This window comes from Microtus pennsylvanicus, chromosome 2 (genome assembly GCF_037038515.1).
Source record: "Microtus pennsylvanicus isolate mMicPen1 chromosome 2, mMicPen1.hap1, whole genome shotgun sequence".
In the NCBI taxonomy this organism is placed as follows: Eukaryota; Metazoa; Chordata; class Mammalia; order Rodentia; family Cricetidae; genus Microtus; species Microtus pennsylvanicus.
In genome coordinates, this window is record NC_134580.1 from 14576403 (window position 1) to 14598995 (window position 22593).

General features: G+C 50.0%; 1 protein-coding gene across 4 annotated transcripts in view; it reads right to left on the reverse strand.

Annotated features, from left to right (window-relative positions):
• Nucleotides 1-22593, reverse strand: part of Celsr1 (cadherin EGF LAG seven-pass G-type receptor 1) — a 135412-nt gene that overhangs the window by 69551 nt on the left and 43268 nt on the right. For all 4 annotated transcript variants that reach the window (XM_075960259.1, XM_075960257.1, XM_075960258.1 and 1 more), the window contains exon 2: nucleotides 6487-7125. In XM_075960259.1, the coding sequence (XP_075816374.1) occupies nucleotides 6487-7125 (639 nt within the window). The remainder of the gene's footprint in view (nucleotides 1-6486; nucleotides 7126-22593) is intronic.

The following is a 22593-nucleotide window of genomic DNA, read 5'->3' on the forward strand; positions in this document are numbered from 1 at the left end:
ACTTCCCAAGAGGAGGGAAGCTAGGCCCCATCTCACCAACGGCAGAGACACCCAGTGCAGGGCCTCCTAAGGTCTCAGCACAGACTGGCCAGTCCCTTCCCTATTGCCTTACTCCCTCTTGCCTTGACCATCTGCAAGCTGATTGCTAGCCCTCAGTCCACTCTTGCCTTCTGGTAGGACCCCTGAGGAAAGCGATGCTAGGGGGAAACTGCTTCTTAGCAGGAATGCCCCTGACCCAGATAGATGCTTGACAGGCATGTGAGTAAGAAGCAGGAGGTATCCCGGGGCATAGTGAGCTATTTTCTCCACAGTAACAGTAATGCTGCCCATGTCTGGTGCCAGAGAGGAGGTCCTTATTTGGCTCTAGGCTCTTGTAGGTAAAGCCAAGTTCAGAGGTGGCCGTGTTGGATTGGGGATGCATTAGTCCAGTGGCTGATGTCCGCGGAAGAGAGAAGCACAAGGCACGGGAAGCAGGCACTGTGAAGAGTCAGACCCTGCAGGAATACAGTTGTAGGCTAAGGCACGGAGAAGCTGAGAAGAGGCAGGAAGCGCTGGCCCCTGCGACCTCTGGGTGCTGCAGCTCTCTGGGCACATCTCGACAGTGGCCTCAGAACCATCAAGGACTATGGCTCGATCGTCTTAATTCACCTGTGCTAATCCCTTATCCAAAATACCTGGAAGGGTAAGTGTGGCAGCACAGGTCTGAAATCCCAGCACTCAGGAGACTGAGGCAGGAGGATCATGAGTTCAAGCGTCAACCTTTAGCCCCCAAAGGACTTTGATCCAAAAAAGGGAAGACAGCATGCCTGGAATCAGGTTTTAGATTTCAGACTTTTTTTTTTTTTTAAATTTTAGAACATCTGCATATACTTAATGAGATCTCATGGATGGGCACCAAGTCTAAACACAAAATTCGTTTATTGTTCATGTATACCTTTTACATGTAGCCTCCAGGTCATTTTATACAAATTTTTAAACACACCTGCATTCTGACTGCAACCCATCACGTGAGGTCAGATGTGGAATTTTCCACTTTGACATCGTGTTGGTGCATGCAAAGTTTTGAATTTTTGGAACATTCTGGACTTCAAACTTTGGGTTAGGGATGCTCAATCTGAGAGTTCTGTTAATAGCACCCACAAGAGGACATGGGGAGAGTCAGGGGATCATCCTGGTGGCCAGTCAGCTATGCCTGACACTTGCCATGATGTGTAGGGGATAATTATCAATTAAAGTAAGAATCATTACACTGGCTGTATTTAAAATCTCAACTAGAGCAGTGAACCCTTTCAGACTTAAGGGAAGACATTACGTTTTCCTTCACCCTGGCTTTGGGGGTTAAAGTTCACAGGAGCGTCCAGGCTGAATCTGCCCACACCTGGATCCCTAAGGACAAGTCTTAGTGAAAAACCAGGTCACCCGGAAGTGCAATAACACTCAGCTTCAGGACAGCACAGAAGAGAAAGGCGGCGTGTTGCAACCCACACTGTGGAAAGAGCCAGAGCAGCAGGTGGGTGCGCAACGACGAGAAGAAAACATAACATCTTCTCCCAAAGTTTGAAAGGGTTCGCTGCTCTAGCTGAGATTTTAATTACAGGCAGTGAAATGATTCTCGCTTTAACTGAAAATTATCCCCCACATTAGGGACTAATGTCAGAGTGTTGGGATCTACTCCCCGTGCAGATGAGGTGTACCCTGTAGATTTCAGTCCACTGGGCGCCTTCCTCCCTGTGCTCAAGGAGGTGGCCCCCTGCAGGACCAGGACACAGCTCAGGAGCAATACGCCACACAGCATGGAACTGTTTGATGGTGACACCTGGTATGTTAGTGTACTCCATGGTGACAGGGACACCAGCACTCTATCTCAAACAACAGTGGAGCTGGATAATATCTATATTTATAACAAGGGCAGAGGAGGTCCAGCAACTACTTTAAGGTTGTTCCCACAAGCAGACAGGTGGCTGGGCTCTTGCGTCAAGTATTTCAGGCCCTGAACCTACATAAGACGTCCTCAGCTTCAGGAGGCCTTGGAGGGCCCCGCAGTCTGAGCAGACTCTTACAGCAAGTGTGAAGGTGCTAGGGGAGCTGTTACAAAGTTCAAAGTGAGTGCCATTGAGGGTTCCCCAAGTTCTACACCCATCGCTACTATGGGGGGCAGAGGCGAGCTCATGGCCCAGGGCTGCGGCTTTGTGCTCGGCAGCTGTGCAAGCACCATTTGCTTGGATTTGCTGAAACACGCTGACTGAGGACAAGCAGCGAGAGGTGGGGGCGGGGGCATCCTAAGAACGGGGATCAAATAGGGGTCAAGAATGAACTTGACCCTAACAAAGAAGTTTCACCCATGAATACTTCTGGGAAGGACACCCAAGGCTAGCTTTAGTTGGGATAGCAACCATCCCGCCCCTCGCAGACCTGGACTCAGCTGACTATCCCTCCTGCTAACATCAAAGCTGTCATTCCGGAATGTTCCCCAGGGGAGATGTTGATCTGTGATGGTTAGGTAGCTATTCCCAGTTCTCCCTAAAGAAAGGAGAGAAGGAGAAGGAGAGGGAGAGACGAGAAGGGGAGACATCCTAGAAATACCCAGGAGCCTGCAGTAGTGGGTCCCAACTAAATTTGGAGCTTGATCATATATAGGCCTGAAACCCAAAGGTAGGAAGGACCTTAATGACTGGGAAGGGACATGGAACAGACAGGATCCTGTCTCTTCCCACTAAGGTCAGAGCAACACCTTTGTTGCATATGACAAATGGCAGGTGCAAGGGCATGTCTCCAGCCTTGTGGAGGAGAGGTTGCTCTACCTCCAGGGTCCCATCCGCATGTATCCCCATAGATCTCACACAGTAGAGGGAGGTTACTACGCAGACACACAGGGGGTAGGAAGGCAAATTTAGGAAACCTGGGGGGGGGATGGACGGAGGCTTCCACTTGAGATACAAGGGGCTGTGTTGAGAGAGGCCAGCAGATACCGGAAGGCCAGCAAAACCTGGGTGTGGAGAGCAAGGAAGAGGCCTTTGGAGTTCTAGGGCCACAGCCCTCAGGGCGGGAAACAGCTTTCTACCAAAGAATATGAAGTGCTCGCTAGGAATGAGCTCCAAGTCATTGCTGGCTGGGGACAGACATGAGGATGAGGGAGTCTACCTTATGGGACAGTGGAGCAGCAAATAAAGAGGACACGTGTGAAGTTTAAGGAAGAAACCAAACGGTTTCTAATGAGAAAGTACAAGAAAACCTTCTAGAACCTTCCTAGGGCAGGGGACAGCGGATTCAGGGGACATACAAAGGGTAGATGTAGATGGACAGGAAGACGGCAGGTGAGGAAGCTGGAAGATGGGGGTCAACATGGGAGTTCATGGCCACGTACACAAAAGTATTTAGAAAAAAAAACAAAACACAGTGTCCCTCAAATGAAGACTGAGAGGCCAAGCGTGGAAGGAAATAAGCTTGTAATTGTTTACAGGCTTGAGAAATTATTTTTTATTTATTTATGGCGTGGGGCAGGTGTGGAGGTCAGAGGAAAACTTGTAGGAGTTGGTTCATCCCTTCTACAAGAGATCAAATTCCGGTCCTTAGACTTGGCTGCAGCAAGTGCCTTTACCCACTGGGCCATCTTACCAGTTGGGACTGAGAAATTAAGGGGCTACCTAATATGCATCCAGAGCCCAGGTCTGAAATCTTCTTGTCTCATTCCTTTCCAACTATGAGATAGTTGCTGAACCCAACCCTGGTGGCAATGCAGAGCTGTAGCTTCAGGGACACACCATAAGGGGCCAGCAGCTCCCTTCGCCTTACAAACACCACGGGATCCAGGTGCCCTGAGCCGGGCACACCTCTAAAGCCAGGATGGTTTCAGAAATTCAGGAGAGCTATCTGGAATACGCTCCCTGGCGAATTCAGAGAGCTTTCCCTGAAATTAATTGATGCCTTCCTTCTGCCAGCTCATGCTCCTGAGCCTCCTGTCCCACGACACAGGAAGTCAAGGGCTCCCAGCACTCTTGGGCCAATTCCAACCTCACCGTGCAGAGGCCTAGAGCTCCAGCTCAGCTTACCGGGGAGCAAGAAATTAAAGCTGCATGACGACAGCGTTGCTTTCATCGTGAAGAAATGAGCACAATTACCTCCATGCAGAAAAGAGAGTGCTTCAAAGGCAACACGGAGGAGAGGGAAGGAAGGGAATCGAGGAGACGTAATCACTCTTAATTAGTTTTATCTCAGGGGAAATAGCATGATGTTTTCCAGTACCCAAAGAGAATCAAATTAACCTCACGTCAATCACCACATCTCACTGAGATGATGGATGTGGCCACCGTCCCTTTACCGTCCTTCTAGAAATGACTTTGCTGATGAAGAGGACACCTGAGAGCTTCGGAAGTCAGTTGGCTGCACCCAACGGCTCAACCATCATTGCCGGGGATCTGAAGGTCCACAGAGCCACCGCGGCCTTACTTACCTGCCCCAGCACTGTCATATCATCCCCTGAGGACCTCTAACAGGTCAACTAATGGTAGCCCCTGGGATGAAGCCTGGAAGCTGTCACATGTCACCCTGCAGATGACGAAAGGTGGGAAGGGAAAGTCCTAAATATCAGTGAAAGAGAACGCACCAAGTGACTGAGTGCTCGTCCACAGAGATAGGGTAGAGTCCGACTGAACACTGCTCTGGCAGACAGCAAGCACTCTGCAAATATCGGCAGCAGGTGCTCGGTGCAGTAAATGTCTGTGGCAAGAATGGGCATGATGAAGAAGGGCGGTGTTTACTCCCTGGAGGGCACCAATCTTCCCTACAACGGTGGCCTCAGCGTCTCTGTCTGAGAGTTTACAAATCATTCCACACAGGGCCAGATGACAGGGAGGGACTGGGGAATAAGCTGCCTCACCCTCAAGCTTCTCTGTCAGGAGGGAGCTGACCATGCAGCTAGCTGGGTCTCATAAGACCTCCAAAGAGATAGATGCCCACTGAAGCCTGGGGTCGGGGGTAGGAAGGGTATGACTACCCTGTGTCCTGTTGGTAGTACAGAAAAATTAGCTTGGCTAAATTCAGAGCAAGGAGGAGAGGCAGAGGAGGAGAGACCCCCCCCAAACATGCATGCGTGTGCACACACACATTTTCCCCAGCACTTCAGGTGCACACCGACAATTAGAGAATCTCCTAGGCCTCTGCCTTCCTTCCTGCTCACCACCAGGCACCTGAGAGGCAAGAATCTGGGATCAGCACATGCCAGACAGCAGGAAGAACTGCCCACATCCTGTTGGCAGTCAGCCACAGACAGGGAGGGGAACAGAACAGGGGTGGGCAGCCAAATGTCCTTCTCCCTCCTCCACGTTCCCAGACAATAACCAACTTGAGATGCCAATGGGCCAACCGGGCAGCTCAACTCACGCGCTGTGAAATTCTCCAAGTGACGTCCCTTCCTCTTCAGATGCATAAGACCACAGATACCCACTTCTATTCTCGCTACCTAGATCTCCCTCTCTCCCTGCTCCACATGCACCCCTAAAACCTCCAGTGCAATTAATGCTGTGCTATATGCAGATAAGATTCCCATACTAGAGGACCCTCGGGTGTCCATACTAAAGTCCTTAATTACAGACAGAAGAATCTCCAAGTCACTTCCAGTGCAAATCAAGTTCCACCTAATCCCCAGAGAGCCTTCCAGAAAGATGATCTGTTCACCATCGAACCTATGGGAACTGGCTTTCCAAATGGAATGTAACTGTACATTACAGGAGACCAAGGACCAGAACAAGATCTGTGGGTGCGCAATGCCATTGTAAACCGCTCTCCACGGCTGCCTCCTTATGGTTAAAGCAATCGTTGACTGCATTTGGAGAGGCTGGTCTTCAAGACTGGTCAGGACATGCTGAGCTAAGAGCATCTTGAGAGGCGGAGGAAGGTGAACCAGTCTTTGCGGCAACGAGGCATGACTAAAACTGCTAGCTTCTTTCAGGACCCAGGCGGTTAAAGGTTCACGATTTCTACCCTGGCAGCACAGTTTTGCACTAACCAGTTAAACTGGAAATCTAGAATCAAGGGGCTTTAACTTTAAAGCCACTCACAGCTAGCTGAGGTTGATGGATTGCCATGATTTCAAAGCGAAGCTCAGCGTGGGGGCCAGACCATGTCTCAAAACAACAGAACCCACTTAGAGGTAAACATGGTATCTGATGCATTTGGATGTCAACAGCAGGTCTCACCTAGAGCCTCCCTCCTAAAGTCCTCATGAAGAGGGTGACACAAGCCCCCCAGAGAAGATGAATGAGGCCTGGGAGGACGGCAGCCAGCAGCTTCCCTTGCTAGCTAAGGAAACTGCCACCTAAGGCCACCTTAAAATGCGCAGAGCTGACACTTGTGCCCAGGGACCTGTCTTCTAACATCATGCCTCTTGGGACTCACAGGAAACCCTCACACTTCACATGTGCACTGTGAACCTCTGTGCAAAGTACAGGTCAGCCCCTGCTAGTCCATCCCCACGCTCCCGACACTCACCAGTAAAGTCCTCAAAGCACTCGCAAGTGTAGCCACCCTCTCGGCTCCGGCACCGGCCGTTGGCTCCACATGGGCTGGAGTAGCAAAGGTCAATTTCAGTCTCGCAGTAGTCCCCGGTGAAGCCCGGGGGACAGCGGCAGCGCAGGCCAGTGATGGGATGGATGGGTCGGAAGAGCACCGTGGTAGAGCTGATGAAGGGTGCCGAGCTGTCGAACCTGAGCACGGACACACACTTCATGTAGTTCTCACAGGGCTCCCGCAGGCAGATGTTGTCATCAAAGGGCAGCACGCGCTGGGCAGAGATGGTGGTCAACAGTGTCCGGTTGAGGTATATCTGCTCCTGCAGGTCCTCGGATGGGAAGAAGCGGCCACGAGCGCCACCAGGAAGCAGCGCTGAGAAGGTCACGTTCAGGATGTTGGAGCTGACGTCTGTGTCATTCTGGATGTTGAAGACGAAGATGTCATCCTTGGTGGTGGACAGTACTGTGGCCACGCCTTCTACAAAGAGGGATAGCAGCGGGGACAGGAACTTCTCCTGTGACATGTTCTCTAGGCGGACGGTGATGCTGTTGGTCAGCATGTCATCTGTGATGATGGTTACCCGCAAAGTGCAGAGAGCCGTGACACTGTGGATGCCATCTGTGGGACACAAGGAGACCTGGGGTCATTAGGATGCCCAAGACAGCAAAGGAGCCTACAAACCCACACCAAGAACAGCCTTAGATACACTCAGCAAGGGAGAAGCCAGGCTGGGTACCCCCATTCTCACTCCCCACCTTGACCTCGATACTACTGCCCACACACACCATCCCAAATCATTACAGCTCCCAGTGTGCCCTTTTCTTATCGAAACACTCAGTGGTCCAAAACCACAGAACAGGGTACTCCGGGAACCAGGACGATTCAGCCCCTTAACACCCAGGACTCCCAAGTTCACACATTTACTCCAGCCATGTGAGATCTGGGATCCCGACTGTACCCACTCAACCCCATCCCAACATGGACAGCTCACCCTGCCCTAACCTCCTCTCTACCCACAACAATTCTTCCCATTATCCCAACCATCTTAGCTCAAACCCACCAGCAGGTGAACACTGGCGCCACCAGGGAACAGCTCTTCTCAATGTGCCCTGTCATGGCTTAATTTATCTTTGCCTTATCTATTTGTATCTTTACATGGCCAGCACGCAGGAATGCTAGATAAACACTGCCTTACGAGGGTACTAAGAGCTTCATCTGTAACCATTTCATAACTGCCAATGCAATAGGACCACCTTTCCCCATCCCCACTGACGGACTGCTTCCCTTTGAACTCATCAGCACAGAAAGACCAATGCAACTATGGTCCAAGAAGCCAAATTCAATTCCTCACTGGAAGCAGAACTTTGCAGCATTGTCTACAAGGTGTTGGTTTTTATGGGTGTTGACAGAGGTTTCTGTCCCACCTGGTCCCTGCAGCCATTCAGTCCCAAAGAAACACACAGAGATCTACATTAATCATAAACTAGTTGGCTTATTATCTCAGGCTTCTTTTTTTAAAAACATTTTTCTTTTTTTATTTAAAATTTATTACAGTGTTCCATCTACATGCCAAAAGTGGGCACCAGATCTCATTACAGATGGTTGTGAGCCACCACGTGTTGCTGGGAACTGAACTTAGGGCCTCTGGAAGAACAGTCAGTGCTCTTAACCTCTGAGCCATCTCTCCAGCCCCTAGCTAGGCTTCTTGTTAACTTTTATAACTTATGTTAGCCCATTATCCTTGTCTATGTTAGCTATGTGGTTTGGTACTTTTATCAGTGAGGTATTCTCATCTTGCTTCCTCTGTGTCTGTGTTACTACTGCAAAAGAAATCTTTCCTTTTCCCAGAATTCTCCTGTTCTCATTGCCCCACCTATATTACTTCCTGCCTGGCTACTGGCCAATCAGCATTTTATTAAAATACAGGTAACAAATCTGTACAAGGTAGAAGACCATTGTCCTACACGTGGGTATGACAGGAGCAAGAGAGAAGAGGTCACAGAGATTTGAGCCACGGCTCCAGAAAGTGTCTGAGGCCAGGGAACATGTGGCAGAGCTGGAATCCCTACAAGGAGGCTCTAGGATACCACACAGGAAACTGAGTTTAGTGTAACTCTAACGGGAGGTTAGAGTCAAGAGGTTACCTGAGTCTCAAAAGAGACTCTGTACTTTTCACTTTCATACCATGTTGGAGCTGTCCAAGACTATGGGGACTTTTGAAGTTGGGTTGAATGCATTTTTGCCTGTGGGGGACAGGAGTCAAAGGTTCTGGGTTTAAAGTGATGTTTTGGGTGTCAGATTGATGGGGGTGAACTTGTGGTTCTTATATTGTCAACTTGACACTACCTAAAATCATGGGAGTCAGTGATGGTATGTGTAAGAAGGATTACCTAGATTAAATTAACACAGGAGGGAAGGTTCACCCTAAAAACAGGAGGCAAGAGGGGGGCGGAAGCCAAACACCAGCTTTCATCTCTCCTTGCTGACTGCAGATACTACGTGACCAGTCACCTCCTATTTACTGGCCAATGCTGGTGCCTCCTGTCAATCATGCCTTCCCCACTCTGATGGACTGAGAGTCCCTCAAACTGGGAGCCATAATAATCTCCTTCTTCCTCAGGAAACAGAAGGTCACACAATGACAGACACTGAATCTCTTCCAGTGCTGGAAACACACCATGAGGCTAGGTACCTAGAATTCCGAAACCAAATGAAAAGACGACTTCAGTTGTGAACCTAAGCACATAAACCTCTAGCCAAGAATCAGGAGACAGGTATGCAAGGGACAGGCCACTGGGATGCCCAAGACACCCAGGGAAACTGGTGGCTCCTAGACACAGGACATCAGTGAAGGGCTCTACCCAAGTGGTTTCTCCTTGCCTCCTAGGTGTACCTCAAACCTGAGAAACACTTGCGAAGTGGACTATTTCCCTGGCCTATCTTAGACTCTTGGCTGTCTGGAGCACAAGGATCCTCACCCACCCTACCACATGTGTTTCTCAGGTTTGAGGTACACCTAGGAGTCTGAAGACAGAGGTTTGAGACTGAAAGACACGCGCTGAAGCTGACATCTTGCATTTGATCCCCAGGGACCCACGCAGCATACCAGAGGCGCTGACTCCTCATGGTGACCTGACCTCCACATGCAAGCTGTATAAGCCCGGATACTCACACATTCCCATTCATAGTCTCTCTCAAAAATTTTTTTAATTAGAGGAAGGATGTAATGGGGCTAGACAGATGTCTCAGGGTTTAAAAGCAGTGGCTGCTCTTGCAGAGGACCTGGATTCTGTTCCCAGTACCAACACAGCGGCTCACAACCATCTATAATGCCACACTTCTAGGGGAATCTACACCTCTGTCTGGCCCTGTGAGCACCAGGCACACATGTGGTACACATATCTACATGCAGGCAAGACACCCATACACAGAAAATAAAATTTTAATAGAATGTGAGCATTCCTAATGACTCTAAGATGTATGATTTCAGTGTATTTAACAAAATTTAAAAATTTTTTAAAGGCTGATTATAACCCAGGGGTATCACTAGGCTACGGGTAGGGTTCACCCATCTCCAGATCTGCCTGCCTCAGTTTTTCTCCACCATCATCCCCACACCTGTCACGGTGAATGTCTTAAAATGCAGCTACATCACCCCACTTCCCTGCGGTTGCTAATGACACCTGGAATAAAATCCATTCCCAAAACCCCACCTACGGTACTTCACACTCTGTGCCCACGGCCCTCCCTCATCACCATAGTGACACCTCCTGTCATCTTGCCGTCACTCAATCCGCCTCAGGGACTTGGTGTATGTCCTGATTTTTTTTTTTACCTGGACTGCTGTGTTCATCATCCACCGGCTTCTCCCTCCCCACCCAGGTCTCAGCTACCTGCACCTCACTGAGTACCCTCTGACCACACCTGTCCCTCACTGGGGTGCTTTCTTGCTAAGTATCTTCTTGGGGTCTCCATGCTGAACACCCCTCCGAACCTCACGTCCCCGCTTTTGCTCCTTGTTCGGGAGTGGCCACATTCTCACTTATTTCCACTGTCTGCCTCTGAGAGTCCTTAGAACAAGACCTTTCAGGTTGCATTCTGCAAGTACTGTGTGCACTGATACTTCTAGAACATTCCCCGAAACGCCTGGATAAACCAGTATGGACGAAGGGGGACAGCAGAGAATGGGAGCCTGCTGGTTCCTCCACTCCAGCACTAACACAGGCACGAACAATACCCAGAGATGGTGTTGTTCCACCCAGCCATGTTTTCGTAGCTGTTTGGTTTGGTTTTGTCACAGCCGTTTGAGTAGGACAGTGCTCGCTTCTTGGTGGCAGGCTGTTACAAAACATTCTTTACTCACACAGTGGTTTGTTTGTCCTGGCCTAGGCTGTTAAAGGTCCTGTGATTTTTAAGCTAAGAGCCCGGACCTCCTTTCTCCTAGTGCATTGTGTTATTCGGAACCAGGGTGGAGTGGGGACTCCCAAGTCTCAGCCCTTACAGGAGCAGTCCAGAAAGGCATAGCACCAAGAAACACAGCAGAACAAGGAACCACAGCCTAGGAGATACCTATCTTCATCCAGGGACAAAGCAAACACACACCTGGAGAAACACCTTTTGGTACTGATGGACTAGAAGCATGACCGGTGTGCCTTACAGCCAGCCCTGATATTAACTTCCTCCAAGGCTGGGCCCAGAGGTGTGTGTGGCTTAAGTGGTCTGGGTTGGGTTTGTGGGTCAAGCCTGCAATTGACCTTGCCTTCAGGACACAAACCCACATGCCTATCACCAAGGTTTCACTGCGATGAAGGACGAGCCAACCACACAGTGAAAACAAGCCGGGTTTTCCCAGCAGGGGCTCTCAACAGGGCAGATCTAGATAACAGGGTATTAGAAGGGAAGAAACCACCACTTTTCACAAGATAAAACAAGATCCCATTTGCTCATGAGCACGGAGAACTCACCCTGGGTATTCTCTGCCGCGTAGATACTGGTTCTGTCTATGCCACTGACTTTAAATAAACTATTCTAGTGCTGCGTTAGGTTTGCTTAAAATGTCTGAAGAGAGAGGCTGTGAACACCACACACCTGCCCTCCCCATTAACAACATCACGCATTAGTGTAGGACAGCTCTTGTCATTTGTGGGCCAATATCAATGCCTACTAACCACAGCATACACTGCCCGCAGGTTTGCTTCGCATTTTTACCCACTGTTTTCCTGTCCAGGTCCCCACCCAGAATCCCAGATGACATTCAGGCACAGAGCCTCTGGGCTGTGGCAGTTCTCAGGCTCTCTGTGCCCCAGGCCCCAATGGTTTAGAGTGACTGACACTGCTCAAGCCTTTGAATGCACAGATGCGGGAGTGCTAACTTTCTCCTCCATACCTTCTCTTGTTTGCTTTTCTGCGGCCAGTTTGGGTGTGCAGGGTCAAGATGATCGACTTTTGGAAAGTTCTGGGCTTATGCAGCTCCCCAGACGAGAGCTGAGGACTTTCCTCCACCCACATCTGTGAGAGTGGTGCAGGGGTCAACCACAGCTGCCACTGGCTTTGCAGCAACCTCAAGCAGCCTGATGCTACAGCACCCCCAAGCAGCCTGATGCTACAGCACCCCCAAGCAGCCCAATCCAGCTTCTCAGATGTCATTATGCTGCCTCTGACAACAGGAAGAAGGCAGGACACTAGGCTGTGGTGTGTCACCCAGCAGGGGCTCTCAATACTTGCCAGCACTTTCTAGGTCTCCACAATTAGGGGAAGAGCCTGATGCCTGATCCTCTAATAGGGGGAGGGGCAGTGGCAAGAGGATGGAGGGCATCCATAACTATGTCCCGATGGCAGACCTATCTCTTTGGGATCTAAAGACCCCCCAGTGTGGGATGGGAGCAGGAGTCAGAGCTACCGCTTTGGAACCCAGTGCAGGTGACTCCACCGAGTCACCTGCTAAGAAGCAGAGAGTATAGCCATCACTGCCACCACCAGGAAGGATGTAACTTGCTTCACAGAAAGGGACATGCAAAGAAGAAAAGGTGACAGGCAAGCCTGGCAAGTAAGAGGGAGGAAGACATCCCTGCCCTCAAAGTGCCATGACACAACTGTGACCAAGCAACTTACAACAGTATGATTGCCCTTGTCGATCTAAAACCAAATTCCAGAACCCACAAGTGGGCAGAGCCAGTTCCTGTGGGTCCCTGCAATCCCGGGACTTGGGAGACTGAGGCAGTGGGATATCATGAGTTTGAAACCAGCAGAGGTTACAAAGTACCATCCGGGGTCACAGAGTGGGACCTTGTTCAGGGACACCAGTCACTGGACAAAGGCTCTCTGCATCCCATATAAGGCAGATTGTTTTCAGCTAACGCCCCAATCTGAGACTCTAGATGGACATGAATTAGGGAGTATTATTTAGCATAGAACGCATAAAAACCTGGGGTCACCCCCCACCGCCGGTGGCAGGTGGGAGAGATGGCCCTGAGGTCACAAGAGCAGAAGAGAGAAAGCCCCTCACAGCTGCAGCACTGCGGACAGTGGTCCCTGCACCTCGCCTAGGCAACACAGTATAGCTAGTCAAGATGGCCCAACTGTGGGACAGCCAACCCTGAGGGTGTGAAAGCAGGAGAACTGACCCCACTCTTGCTCATTGCTGCAAGGAGTTAACTAGCTGGAGCAATGCTGGGAAGCTCGCTCTGGTGGTGAGGACCCTAGAGAGCTGGCAGACTGACGAACCCTATAACTACCAAGGCCCAGAACCAGGGTTATGAGTTGCCCCACACCAACATTCACCTAAATTATGATCTGTAGGAGCGTATGAAGGGACTGGTCCTTCAAACTCAAAGCTGAAGGATCTCCATGACACAGGATATCCAAGAGGAGTCCCAGTGCAGGCCCAACATCAATAGTGTAGCAGAAACCAACAGCCTTGAACCAGACCAATGACAAGATCTTTGCTTTTTGTTTTGTTTATTTATCTATTTATTTATTTTTGTTTTTCGAGACAGGGTTTTTCTGTGTTGCTTTGTTGACTGCCCTGAAACTAGCTCTTGTAGACCAGGCTGGCCTCAAACTCATAGAGAGCCTCCTGCCTCTGCCTCTTGAGTGCTGGGATTAAAGGTGTGTGCCACCACTGCCCTGTTGTGAGGAGCAGCGGGCTTCGTTCCCACCCGGCTCCCGCATGGCTAGCTTTATACCCAAAATAATAACACACAAATTATATTCTTTTAAACACTGCCTGGCCCATTAGTTCTAGCCTCTTATTGGCTAATTCTTACAACTTGATTAACCCATTTCTAATAATATGTGTAGCAACACTAGGTGGTGGCTTACCGGGAAAGATCTTAACCTACATCCAATCTCGGAGAGGAGAGCTATGGCGTCTGACTGAATCGGCTTTCTCCCAGCATTCTGTTCTGTCTATTCCGCCTATCTAAGCTGCTGTCCTATCAAAGGGCCAAGGCAGTTTCTTTATTAACCAATGAAAGTAACACATAGACAGAAGACCCTCCTACATCACTACCCGGCTGACAAGATCTTTGAAATGAAGACTTGCAAGTAAAAATAGATGTGTTTAGGTGGAAGCTCCACCCTAAGACCCCTCCCCACCTCTTTCTCCAAAACCTGCTGCATCTCAGAAAGTCCGCCAAATAATGACTCTTCCCCAAGAGGTGCTCAAGACCACTCCCCGACAGAGTACTTATATTGCCTTCCAGAAAACAGATATGTGGTTTTCCAGTCTTCCTTTCCCATCTCTTCTCTGAGGGGCTGAAAAATCATCTGGAGCGTTGTATCTATTAAACCGGGCTTTTTCTGATCAGTTTGATTTGGTCTGATTTGGGTTGTTGTGTCGGCAAAGAGGCTTATCAGGGCACAGAAAGATTTCAATACGGACAAAAGGGATTACTGCATGACTCTCTGTGTCACACTACAGCTTCCATGGAGAGATTTTTCCTTTTCCACCTGCCTTCTATTTTCTATTTTTCTCTTAAATTTTATTTTATTTTGGGAGGGGTTGCAAGGGCAGAGGACAAATACGAAGGGATGGGTAAATGAATGGGATCGAGATGCATGATGTGAAAGACACGAAGAATAAATAAAAAGCGTAAAAGAAAAAAAAAGACAACCACAGGGCAACAGGGTCATAGTTGAAGCAAGACCATAGAGGAGGAGACGGACGTCCCCTGGATGCTGCTGACCTTGTGGGATTTTGATGCTTATGCAAGGCAGGAGGGAGCAACCATAGGGACAGGTCCTCACCAGTGTGGACAGGAGCACAAGGGGCGCCTACAGGTGAGGCAGAGCAGCACAGACAGCAGGGTATGCCCAGCTGGGCCACGCCTATTGCTAGACTTAAAGGCCCTGCCAACGGTAGGTAGGGTGCATGGAACAGCTGGTACAGCCGAAGACTAGGAGTAGAAAAGGTCAGATGCTGACCTGTTAGACAACAAAGCCTTGGGAACAAACAGCTTGAGAGGAAGCCAGTGCCATCTACCCACTGGATGTGGAAGCCCGTCCCTTTTCTAACTCTTATCTATAATGGCCTTGGCATTTGGGAAGATACATCGCAGCCAGCCACAGATTATAGCCAGACCCTGTGCTCCTGTCCCCAGTTCCTATTATTCTCCAGGACTCCACAGGCACAAGGACCCTGGGAACTGTGGCTCTCAGTGCCTCTCCCAGGAGTCAAGAAGGGAGGGCTTTTGAGTCCAGATTGAGACTAGACAGCAGGTGCTATCTGGCTCCTGCCCTGAGGCCATCTTTTTTATTTTAATTTCCTTTCCCCCTTCTCCCTGGAAAACAAAAGCTGGATGTCATGAGACAAGGTGGCAGGAGGTTTCGGGGTGTAGTCAATACTTAGGAAGTGGACAGGTGACGGTGAGAATATTGCTTCTGCTCCATTTGTAGGGAGCAACAGCGCCCCACCTCCCCAGCCTCAGGATGGAGACACAGGCTATCAGGAATAGTTCCACACACTGGTGCTGTGACAAAGCAGGCCACCCATGCTGGCTCGGGAAGGACCTATGTTCACCTTGCAGCCAGTGCACAGGGAGGGTGCCACAGGGGTCTGCCGCTGCAGGACTCTGTCGCCAGGGATGCAAAGGACAGAGCCAGTGGCCCTTTCTCCCATCCCCTGCTGGGTCCTGTTTCCACTGGTCTCTCCTGACCCACCTGTATTCACTCACACTTAGGATCTCTTCCTATTTGGAACCCACATCCTGTTTTTCCATGGCTGTCCCCTGGAGCTGGAGGCAGGGGTCTCCACACATACTTTCTTCTACTGGTCCACTGAGTCTGTGCCAAAACCCAGACAGCCAAAGCGATTTTACCCCTACCCCTGCCCCCGCCCCCTGCTAGTGCCTGCTGCCTGCCCGCCTCCACACACACTTACCACTGCTCACATTCTTACACCTGTTCTGGGTCCCACACTTCTTCAGGCAAGCCTGTATCCCAGCCTTAGGAAGCTGGCCATGATAAGCACTATCACTCTTAACAGCGGAGTCTCTCAACACTCTTTTTCACTTAAAATGTTTCCAGGCTCCACCCCCGCCCTATTCCTGGGTCCTCCACGACCTGTGCCCCTGAGAGGAGACTGCCAGGCCTCGGCACATAGTCTCCCTCAGGTCACCTGGCATCTCCCTGCTGTCGGTGACCTTCCAGCACCTGCCAGGCTTGTCCAAGACTCCAGGGCCCACCAGCATGGTGGCCTGCCCCTTCTTCCTAACTCCCACCTCCAGAATTATCCTCTGAGGCATTTGTCTTATTTAGAGGGGAGAATACACACTCTGGGTCACAGGGGAAGGCAGCCCCAAGGTTGTTCCTACTGCTGGCTTTATAAACGATGCCACTTAGTGTTCGAAAGGACAATGACTTGTAGGGGAAGACCGTAACAATGACTTGCTATGGAGCAGAGGCAACTCCTGAACATCCAGCATGGCCTTGTTCTAGACCTCCACACCCTCCGCAGATGTGGCAGGAACAGGAGTTCCTGTAGGCTGCTCCATTCCTGAGAATTCAGGGATAGGGATGAGTTGGTCCACCCAAAGACATGAGAATCCTAGGCACAGTCCCCCACAGCACTGGGTACGGAGTTCAAGAGACAAAACTGCCACCTGCCCACCCACGGTGTATCTCCTGCATCCTCAGTCTTCCACCATGAGCGTCTGCCTCCTGCTGCAGCCTGGACAGGCGGAGCCCCACGTTCTGGAAGGGCTGAGTACATGGCATGCCCCACACATCTGAACCTCTCTACTGGGAACACGTAGGCAGCAAAAATATCAAACCATTAGCACATTGTGGGGCAATCATCTGAATGTTGGTGCCAGAGAAGTTAACTGGATGTGCAGACAATTTGGTCCCAGGTTGGGGACAGCTCAGGCTCAGGCGCTGACAAGCCGTCACCCATTCTGACCTCTGGTTTGCTCCACAGAGAACCAGGTCAGCTGCTGTAGGTCTAAGGGGTTAAGCGGGGCTGGGAGCAGTCAGGTAGAGAAAGCAGACTCCAGCCCAGTTGCTTTGCAGCCTTCTCTGCTGCCACCACGGCCACGAACAAGCCCACAGCCAACATGTGAGGAGACTGTCTGCCGAGACCCTCTAGAACCCTAGCCAGTACTGGGGCGGCAAGGTTCCCCCAGAGGGTGTGGCCTGTGAGCCCCCAACCAGCAGATCCTTCCTCCCACACTGAGCAAGAACACTGTGGTGAGCGCCTGAAACTTCAGAGCTCCAAATCTGCTGTCCAAACATAACACCCACTTCTCTCCATGCTCATTCTGTCTCCAAGATACTGTTACTTAGCACCTCAAAACCTTCTTCTAAAGGGAAGGTGCCAGACACAAAAGGTCACATGAAATACCCAAACGGGAAATGCCACAGAGACAAGAGCAAGAGGGGGGAGGCAGAGTGACTAAGCCCACGGGTCTCTGATGAGAGAAACGTTTGGGGTCTGGAAAGAAGAGGACACTAGAGAATCACATGCTGTTGTGATTCTCGAAATGATTTGTTTTATCTCATGTGAATTTATGCAATTTGGGTTTTTTTAAGTTTTAAAAATTTGTACAGATTTTTTGGAGGTTATTTTTATTTTATGTATATTGGTGTTTTGCCTGCATGTATATTTGTGTATCATTCAATGGAGGTCAGAAAATAGCACTGGATCCCCTGAAACTGGAGTTACAGATCGCTGTGAGTCACTGTGTGGGAGCTGGGAACTGAACCCGAGTTCTGCGCAAGAGCAGCCAGTGCCCTTGACCACTGAGCCATCTCTCCAGGTCCTGTCTGCTTTTGAGGCAGGATCTCATGCAGCCCAACATGGCTTTGAACTTGTATGTAGCTAAGGATGACACTGAGCTTCAGAGTCTCCTGTCTCTAACTCACAAGTACTAGATTATAAGGATGTAACACCAAGCTGCACACCTTTAATCGCAATGCTGGGGGGCAGAGGCAGGTGGATCTCTGAGTTTGAGGCCAGCCCGGTCTACAGAGTGAGGTCTAGGCCAAAAACCCTGTGGGAAGAAAGAAAGAAAGAAAGAGAGAGAGAGAGAGAGAGAGAGAGAGAGAGAAAGGGAAGGAAGGAGAGAAGGAGGGAGGTAGGGAGAGAAGGAGGGAGGGAAGGGAGGAGAGAAGGAAAGAAGGAGGGAGAGAAGGAGGGAGGGAGGGAGAGAAGGAGGGAGGGAAGGGAGGGAGGGAAGGGAGGAAAGGAGAGAAGGAGGGAAGGAGAGTACCATGTTCAGCTTTATATCTATTTTTCTTGTGCGTTTTTAAAACTATATACATGCATGTCATCTGAATATATGTTCACATGAATGAGTGCTGGCGTCCACAGAGGCTAGAGGAGAGTATCCGATCCTCTGGACCTGAAGTTACAGGCAGCTTCAGTCCTCTGCAAGAGCTAAATGTACTCAACCTATGAGCCAGCCCCTTCATATCTATCTTTGAAAAGCTTTTTTTTTTTAAAAAAAAAAAGGAGTTACAATTATGATCCTTAATACAAATTGTTTTATTTTAGTATGAGATTATCCAAAAGAAGAAAACTTCCTTATATGACTTCCTCAAACCCCAGATGGAGAATGAGGTCAGGGGAGATAAAGAGATGCATTGTAAAGGGCAAAACTGCCTTCTCTTTCAAGAGCTGTGTAGCCACCTGCTAACCACGGGGTTACCAAACACACTGGCTGCAGGAATGCTGAGTTACTGCTTACACAGAGCCAAAGCCACCGCAGTCTGTTTATATAGCTCACTACACACTGTGCAAGAAACCCACAGGCGGGTGCGTTCAGTGCCTGCATGGAAGCCTCACCAAAGCTTCGGTTAGAATCACAAGGTGAGTTGGTTGGCGACCTTGTATTGCTCCTGCTGGTTTTACCTCCAGGGCTCATGAAGAATGTGTACAAATTCTTCCACTGACCAGGACCCAAAGTCTGAGTCCTCTAACCTCCCTTGTGGGGTGACATCAAATGCCAACTTCAAAGGGCAGGGCTGACACTGGGGACGTGGTAGCTGCAGGAGGTGGCTCACTGTGGGGCATTGCGAAGCGTACCTGGCTTCTACCCAGTAGATAGTACCCACGCCTCCCCGCTGCACTGTCACAACCAAAACCGTCTCCATTGGCCAACGTCTGTGGGAGCAGAATTGTAGCCAGCAACCACCCTGCTCTGGGAGACAACACAAGCTGGAGTCTTCTAGCTAAGGCTCTCAAGCACCCAGAGTGTAGGAAGCAGCTGGGCTTGGGGGCTCCTGGCTCAGCGCCCCAGATACTGCCAAGGCCAGCCCTCCATATCTCCTGGCAGCACTGTCTGGGGCTCCCGCTGCCAGCTGGGCCCCAAAGGTGACACTGGCTGGGCCAGCGGGGAGCCATCCAGCTTCACTCTTCCCTGCCACAGCCAGAAAGCCACCTTTCCACCTCCTCCTAGTAAAATGGGTGAAGCTCCCCCAGGCAAAGATTAACCAACAATGAGGGCTTAAGTGAGTGCCTGGTTCGAAGCCAGATGACGCCATCCAGCATAACAAGGTGCCCTGAGCACTTGCCAACGGACAGCCATATGTTCTCCAGCCCCAGACATGCATGCCACCCGCCCGAGAGGGCAATGAACAACAAAGAGGAGAGTCTTTAGCGAACACCCCACCCCACCCATGCGGGCGGCACTCCACAGCCCTGCCAGGTTCTGTCTATAGAGCAGCAGCTTGCACTGACCTAGGGCTTTGAGAGACTTTGGGGCAGTCCTGGCTTCTAACTAACCTAGTTAGATGCCTCATCCATTGATGGGCAAAAAGACCTGAGGGATGAGCCCTCCACACCCTGGAGACGGTGGCAAGGAAGACCGCCAGCACCGTTAACAATTGCTGAATAGCCTCTTCCCTGACCCAGCTGTCAACCTGCAATTTTCTCACAGAAACCCTTCATGAAGCCTTAGCGGTTCCTGGTTCTGCCTCATCGGATTATAATTTCCTCAGGGGCACCTCTATAGCTACCTTATAATCGCACTTATCAAAAAGCAAAGGAGAGGGGGAGGTTCTTAGCAACCTTTGAACAGTAACTTGAGAGCTACCCAAATGGTACAGAAGGCTAATGCTGTCTTCACTGCAACTCCTGAAGAGTCCAGACCCACACCCGGGGATGTCTTCCTCTTGCCCTGAGTGTGTCTCTGTGTTAAAAGTCTTTTAGTAAACTGATTCTCTCTCTTGAAGCCCACACCTATGCTCTTGGATGTGCCTTACTTTCTTTTTTAAGCATTTATTCTTTTTTGTTGTTGTTGTTATTGTTTGTTTTTGGAGACAGGGTTTCTCTGTAGCTTTGGAGCCTGTCCTGGAACTACCTCTTGTAGACCAGGCTTGTCTTGAACTCAAAGAAATCTGCCTGCCTCTGCCTCCCAAGTTCTGGGATTAAAGGCATGCACCACCAGTTTTGACTGCATGTATTTCTGTGTGAGGGTGTCAGATCTTGGAGTTACAGACAGTTGGTAGCTGCCATGTAGGTGCTGGGAATTGAACCTGGGTCTTCTGGAAAAGCAGTCAGAGCTCTTAACTGCTGAGCCATCTCTCCAGCCCTGTGTCTTACTTTCTAAGTGCCTCTCACTGTCTTACGCTCCTAATTAAAGTCTGGATTAAAATATCTTTCTTAAACCTCCAACTCTGCCTCTTACTGTCTAGTCCTTAAATCCTTCTCTACATCAAAACCACATGTCCTTGTATGGCCTGAGTTCAGGTCCCCAAAAACTTAGGGGAACTCCTCAATCTGCCATAGGCAGTGGTGTGGAGCTATAATTCAACCCCTGAGCCAGCCACCATGGACACAGCCACCAAGATAGGCCCCAAATTCTTCATCTGACATCTGTGAGGAGTGGGGAGTTCTGAAGTCCATGGTCCATGTGCTGATGGCTTGGTGCCCAGTAGGTGATGAGGTGTCCGGTCCATGAGGGGTCTGACCTCATCAATACATTGACTTATTGATGGGTTCATACTGAATGAACTACTGGAAGGTGGGAGAAGTCACAGGAGATGGGACCTGACTGGAGGAAGTGGCTCATCAGGTGGGTTTTTGAAGAATGTATCATGGCACAGCTTCCTCTTCTACCTTGTTGCTTCCTGGCCACCATAAGGTAAGCAGCCTCTCCAGTTGCACGTTCCTGACACCATATTTCTGCCTTAACTAAGGCTCAGGGTAATGGACCCAGACAGCACCTAGCTGATGCCTATGAAACCGTGCGTCAGAAACAGTCTTTTCTCTGTTTCTGTTTCTCTCAGGTACCTGTTACAGCAACCCGTACCTCAAAAACATGTTCTTCTACCACAACAGCAGACGGCACAGCCACACAGATGGGAAATCTGGTCTCATCTGGTCTGGGTCAGGTTTTCTGCCAAAGGACTTTTTCAAAACTTGATTTGGATTTTCAGTGCTCTGGATCGAGGAATGATGACCAAAAGCACTGGCTCAATGCTCTCGTGGGAGATACCACCAAAAGTCAGAAAGTAAAAATGCTGTCCAGCCCAGACAAGCCCAAGAAGGCAGCAAACAACAAAGATGACAGCAAAGGAAAGATCAAAATCATCTCCATGGCATGGGAGGAAAGACAGAAGACACAAGGAAGTGACAATGGAACCATGGCTCCTCTTTGGGTTTTTAGTCTATAATTTAAGGAGGACTCAAATAGAAGCCCAAGGACTATTTTATTCATATTTAGAAGAATGCCAAGGCAGGCAAGTTGTAAAACGTCACCAGCTGCCCAGAGGAGAGAATGGGGATGGGGAGGGGAAAAAGCCAATCTATCCATCACCCAGGGATGAGGGATGCCCAGGACAACCATGAGGTGTCCAACAGCTGCCTAAGGGATCTCAGCTCGCAATCCCACTGCACACCCACTTCCTCCAGGATCTCAGGCGAGCTAACGAATCTCGTCTTGGCTCAGCTTCCCCATCAGTCAAACCTAGCAGCTTGGTCTTTCTGTTGTCTCATGAGGACTTTCATGTTTCTGTGACTCTACTGGATCCCCCAACAGCACAGTGAAGTGCATAGAGCAAGTCTGCTACCTTGAGGATGAAGACATGGGACACAGGAAGACTCAGGGACCGAGCTTGGGCAACACAGCTGTCACAAATACTCTTGTCATGTGCAGAGTGCAGGGAGGCCTGCCAGGCTCCAGGCAGCTTTTTTGCTTTGTTTTATTTGATTTACTTTGTTTTTTGGTTTTTTGAGGATTTCTTTGTGTAGCTCTGGCTGTCCTGGAACTCCCTCTGCAGAGCAGGCTGGCCTCAAACTCCCTCTGCCTCCCAGGTGCTGGGATGAAAGGCGTTGGCCATTGCCGCCCAGCTCCAGGGGACTCTTTGGCTGTCTTTAACATTTTCTAGAGAACAAAATCATCCTAAGTGTACAGCTATGGCAAGTGCAGGAAGCTGCAGGCTCTACCCTACCAACCTTGTACCTATCTACAAGCAAAGGAGCAACGACCAAGGTGACTAGTACCCACAGCATCAGGTGCCACAGCTAGTGAGGACAGCCGGCAGTTACATCCACATAGGGCATCCTGATTCCTAGACCCACCTACAGGGGCACTGCCCACACCCCTCATCCCAGAAGACCAAAGGAAGAGGCAAGAGGAAGTTGCC